The following is a 5,760-nucleotide window of genomic DNA, read 5'->3' on the forward strand; positions in this document are numbered from 1 at the left end:
CTTTCAAATAAGTGAGTAGGATATGTAAGCTTGAGGGTTTGATCGACAGTTACCATGTCAACATATATAGGGGCTGATTCAACTTTTTTACCCCACAGTTATCACTAGGGGACACTCGGTAGCTACTGGGATGACATTTCTTCTCCAAGCCTCCTGAGGTGTTTGCAGAAATGTGTGCTAAGTCGACACCCAAAGCAGGACTTAAATCGAGTTTAGCCAGTTTTTGCAGTAAAAACATCTCTGTTTGGGCGCTATATGCATGTGCACCCAAACAACAATTGGATTGTGACAATTGTTTGGGCATCTAAAGAGTCCCGTTTAGAAGTGAAAATTAGACACCCAAAAATTGAATCTGCCCCATAACGTCAACCAGTGGCGTAATTAGAAATTTTTCTCCCCCAAGCCAAAAAATTCTCTGGTGCCCCCCCCCCATAATTGGCACTAGCAAAGCGATGAATATGCGTGCGACGAAGGCGCGCGTGGCGGAAAAAAGGGCGTGGCCTTGCTGAAATGGGCGTGGCTTTGCATATAGGAAAATACTATCTTATACCCCTGTTTTGCAACCTGCACGACCAGACGTTGGCCACCACAGGAAAAAAAATAATCCTGATTCATGCTCCTTACATTATTTGTCATTTTTCCTCCTTATTGTAATGCCCAGTATACATTATGTATGCCACATACTGCAATGGCCCTTAGACATTATACCACACATAATAATGCCCATTACACAAGATGCCACACACCGTAATGCCTGTGACACATTATGCCACACACCGCAATGTCCGTGATACATTATGCCACACACTGCAATGTCCGTGATACATTATGCCACACACTGCAATGACCCTGAGACATTATACCACAATGCACGTGATATAGTATACCGCACACACCGTAATGCCTGTGACACATACCGCAATGCCCGTTATACCCAATGCCACACACCGCAATGCCCGTTATACATTATGACACACACTGCAATGCCCCTGAGACATTATACCACATACCACAATGCCCGTGATATAGTATGCCACACACCGTAATGCCTGTGACACATTATGACACACACCGCAATGTCCGTGATACATTATTCCACACTGCAACGTCCGTGATACATTATGCCACACACTGCAATGTCCCTGAGACATTATACCACAATGCCCATGATATAGTATACCGCACACACCGTAATGCCTTTGACACATACCGCAATGCCCGTTATACCCTATGCCACACACCGCAATACCCGTTATACATTATGACACACACTGCAATGCCCCTGAGACATTATACCACATACCACAATGCCCGTGATATAGTATGCCACACACCGTAATGCCTGTGACACATTATGACACACACTGCAATGTCCGTGATACATTATGCCACACACCGCAATGTCCGGGATACATTATGCCACACACCGCAATGCCAATTACACATTAAATCCTACAGTAAGGCTCCTAATTACTTTTAAATTACCTGCTCGTTGCCAGGGGTTTCATGCTCTTGGTTCCATGTACGGTGCCAGGGGTTTTCATGCCCAGGGTGTCATGCTCGTTGCCAGGGGTTTCATGCAGTAGGTGTTATGCTTGTTGCTAGAGGTATCATGTGCTGGGTTTCAAGCTTGTTGCCAGGTGGTAATATTCGTAGCTAGGGGTTTCATGCACTGGGTGTCATGCTCGTTGCTAGGGGGTAATGCTTGTTGCTAGGGCTGTGCTCCCAGTGCCACATATGCCCCCAATGCCAGATATTACCCCACAGTGCCAGGTACACATATGCCCCCAGTGCTAAATATGCCCCCCAGTGCCAGGTACACATATACCCCCAGTGCCAAATATGCCCCCCCCCAGTGCCAGGTACACATATACCCCCCAGTGCCAAACATGCCTCCCCAGTACCAAACATGCCCCCCAGTGCCAAATATGCCCATCCCCAGTGCTAAATATGCTCCCCCAGTGCCAGGTACACCCCCCAAGTGCTAAATATGCTCCCCCAGTGCCAGGTATAATCCCCCCCCCCGCCCCCGGGCTCCCCCGCTGCTGTGCAATGCGAGAAGAAGGGACACAGAGGGCACAGCGCGCGCCTCTCCTGTGTGTCCCTCATGGGTCTCCAGCAGCAGCAGCGTGTCTGTTAAATGAAGTGCCGGGCACTTAATTTAACAGACACGCCACTGACGCCAGAGACCCTCCTTCCCAGCAGAAATCAGTGGCGGCGGCTAGGGTGCCCTGCAGCCCTGCGCTCTTCCAAGCGCTCGCATGGGCTGCGGGCCCCTAGTCGCGCCACTGATGTCAACATGAGAATGTCAACATGGCGAACATGTCAATATGCTCAGCATGCTTAATATCAACATTAAGCATGTCAACACCGCTGAAATGCCAAAATGGTCACAATGTGGACAAGCCATTTTTAAGGTAAACTTAAAGCTTAATGCTTACCTTTACCACTAAAACAAATGCTAATGCTGACATTTTCACTTTGTCAACATGTCATACTGACGTTATTATATAATTATATATTGCACTATAACTGTACATTCAACATGCTAATCCAAAATGTATAAACAAGGAATCCTACTTCAAGTATTTTTGCAAAGCCTCAGATAGAAAGACTGGGATCTTCTCCTACAATGGTTTCCTCCTTGTGAGAATTATCAAACAATGAAAGTCTTTAATATTATGATCAGTTCCTTATGGGTTCTGAAATCAAACCCTCATACCAAAAAACACCTTGTTAAGTGTTATATGAAATGTATATTATAAAAGAGATGTTCATAATATTGGAATAAAGGCTTACATAACACTTTAGAGGGGCAGTTTTTAACCACACTTAGGGGTATATGCAATTGCGGTCGAATTCCAGAAATTGTCGAATTCCGGGACTTTTTCGCAAAAAAAAAAAAAAATCGACAATGCAATACAGTACTTATTCGACAAAAACCGGACATTCAAAATTCGACTTTTGGAAATTCGACTTTTATCAAATTCGTCTTTTCTGCAATGGTACAAATGCTGCAATTCGACAAAAGCATATTCAATTCAAGTTTGGAAATTCGACAACAGTGCTTTTCGACAGCAAATTCGACAATTTCAGTCCGCCTCAGTTGCCTGGCGGGATCTAATAAAAAAATTTTAGTACATGATTTTTTTTAATATTTGAGGATTGCTAATAGCATATCTATTTATATTTGAAAGGATTATCTACTTGGTTTGTCTTTATTTGCTTCACAAGTATTATTTAATTGATTTTTAAAAAGATTTTTTTTCTTCACTCTGTGGTGAGGGAAATTTACCCATGATTCCACAGTTTTACCCAGGATACACTTCTGCAAAGCCCCTCCTATCTCCTCACTCTCTGGTTTGAGACTACAGGGAGAAGGAGCCATCAGTCAGCTCTCTTGTGGAATCGTTTTTTTTAGGAAAATTCCTGCGTTTTAAAATACATTCCTATTTTTGTACTGACTACAATGATGGAGCCTTTCTCTGACCAGATTGTGATGTTCATGCTGGCTGCAAGCATGGAGGAAGAAAGTTCTGCTGAACATCAGGATCCAGTTCAGGGAATGTCTGCATTGGGTGAGCCAGTATTGCGGGTTTCATTTCCACGTCCACGCCAGTATCGCACTAGGCGTGAACTGGAGGATCTCTGCGAGTTCGAGGTGATACAAAATTATCGCTTATCGACTTGCGACATATATTCGCTGTACGCTCTGTTGGAGGCCGACCTGGAACCTCGGGCACGGACAAATCGTGCAGTCCGCGGTTTCCAGAAACTGCTGGCGACGTTACATTTTTTGGCGTCAGGCACATTCCAGCCTACACTGTCTCAAACATGCGGTTTTTCACAGTCGACACTGTCGCGCTGTATAACCCAGGTCATTAGGGCTTTCCGCAAATTGACGATCCAGTACATCACATTTCCAGAGACGGACAGCGAATGTCGTGAGATCAAATTAGGCTTTTTCAACAAATACAAATTTCCCAATGTGCTGGGCGCGATTGACTGTACCCACGTGCAGATCAGACCGCCACGGAATTCGGAGGAATGTTTTCGGAACCGAAAACATTTCCATTCCCTGAATGTACAGGCGGTCTGTGATGTAAACATGAGATTTTTGAACATTTTTGTGGGATTTCCTGGATCATCTCACGACTCCTTCATCCTAAGCCAGTCATCGCTGTTTGACAAGTTCGAAACAGGAAACATGCCTGGTGGCTGGCTGTTAGGTATGTATTTTTTTTTAAATTATTTTATTAATTTATTATTATTTTTTTTTTTTTACAAGTACCTAACATTTTTATTTTATTTTCTATAGGCGATGCGGGTTATCCAAACAAACCGTGGCTCTTGACCCCATTGTCTAATCCTGTTGGTAGAGCAGAAAAACGCTACCAAGAGACACACATTGCATCGAGGCAAATAATTGAGCGTGCCTTCGGTGTACTTAAAAGCCGGTTTCGATGTTTAGACACTTCCGGCGGTGCTCTTTTGTACTCACCGGCGAAGGTTTGCGGCATGGTAAATGCATGTTGTATTTTACACAACATATGTGTCGCAAACCGTTTGCCGGTGACTCTTCGTCGCAGTGCTTTCCGACGCGGGAACCGGTCTTCTGCTCTACCGGTGGGTATGGACGAAGGAGATGATTCCCGGCGGACATTGATCCAAAATTTTTTTTACAGTTGCCTGTGAGTATACTTATAACATTTGTATTATCGTGTAAACTGACATTGTAATATTTAAAAAAAAACTCTTTATTTATGTATTTCAGAGTTTTACATCCTGTTGATGTACATCCCCAGGCCATGTTTGTACAGTTCGTTCCTCCCTGTTTTATCATGTTGTTGGGTTACCGCAAATATTTGACCCTTTTATCCAACTCTACCATGGGCGACCTACTTGTGATGTGGACCTGACCCTCCGCCATGTAGCAGACAACCCCCTCAGGTGAGATGTATTGTCCAAAACTCCCTTGTCCCAAATCACCCCGGCATGTCCAAAGTGCAGCCCTCCGGCATTTGCAAGATTGCACATCCAAACATTCCCTGATACACCAATGCTTGTCAGGAAATGTTTGGATGTGTAGTGACGCAACTAGTGCCGGAGGGTTGCATTTGGGCCCACTGTACCTCTTTTCTTCAGTCCCAGGGTGACACTATTACCCATATCTGGAAGCTCATACTGCTCTCTTCCACAGGTCTGGCGGTGTATCCTTCCCAAGTGGCGTGGATGTGAAGAAGAGACACGACATTTCCCCTGATGTTCAATGGGCGACCTACTTATGTACAATCCAACTGCATTTCAAATTTTAATAAAAACCACAGGAAACTTCTATTTTTAAAAATTTATTAAAGAAAAAAAGGGTTTTTTTAAATAAAGATTGAAAGTTAATTAAAACAAAAAAGTAGTTTGTTCTTCTTTACATTCTTTTCTTGTGTATATAGATATCTGTGGGGAAAAGAAAAAAATATATATTAAAGTAAAGACACTAAATTCATGTTCATTTCTTTTCCAAGAAAATTTGTGGAACCACACAGCCCAGCATGACCCATTGCTGGGCTGTGTGGTTCCACAAAGGCAGGCGGTCCAAAGTGAAATAGTGGTGTCAGTGGTCAGCACTTTGACACGCTAACATTTGTGGAACCACACAGCCCAGCATGACCCATTGCTGGGCTGTGTGGTTCCACAAAGGCAGGCGGTCCAAAGTGAAATAGTGGTGTCAGTGGTCAGCACTTTGACACGCTAACATTTGTGGAA

The 5,760-nt window shown here is 44.0% G+C and overlaps 1 protein-coding gene across 1 annotated transcript; it reads left to right on the forward strand.

Moving 5' to 3' along the window:
* The first annotated feature begins 3,347 nt into the window (after positions 1 to 3,347).
* LOC134911474 (putative nuclease HARBI1) lies at positions 3,348 to 5,056 on the forward strand. Its single transcript, XM_063919663.1, has 3 exons — positions 3,348 to 4,229; positions 4,319 to 4,691; positions 4,775 to 5,056. Exons 1-3 carry the CDS (start codon positions 3,470 to 3,472, stop codon positions 4,917 to 4,919), a joined length of 1,278 nt encoding a protein of 425 aa, XP_063775733.1. The 5' UTR covers positions 3,348 to 3,469; the 3' UTR covers positions 4,920 to 5,056.
* The last annotated feature ends 704 nt before the right edge of the window (positions 5,057 to 5,760 follow it).

The sequence above is a fragment of the Pseudophryne corroboree genome, chromosome 4 (genome assembly GCF_028390025.1).
Source record: "Pseudophryne corroboree isolate aPseCor3 chromosome 4, aPseCor3.hap2, whole genome shotgun sequence".
NCBI classification, from domain to species: Eukaryota; Metazoa; Chordata; class Amphibia; order Anura; family Myobatrachidae; genus Pseudophryne; species Pseudophryne corroboree.

What these genes read in the sequence shown, in the direction of transcription:
- LOC134911474 (XM_063919663.1), top strand. Translation starts at nt 3,470, where the DNA reads ATGATGGAGCCTTTCTCTGACCAGATTGTGATGTTCATGCTGGCTGCA. An exon ending in GCCTGGTGGCTGGCTGTTAG is followed by an intron (nt 4,230 to 4,318) that starts GTATGTATTTTT and finishes TATTTTCTATAG; the next exon opens with GCGATGCGGGTTATCCAAAC. An exon ending in AATTTTTTTTACAGTTGCCT is followed by an intron (nt 4,692 to 4,774) that starts GTGAGTATACTT and finishes TATGTATTTCAG; the next exon opens with AGTTTTACATCCTGTTGATG.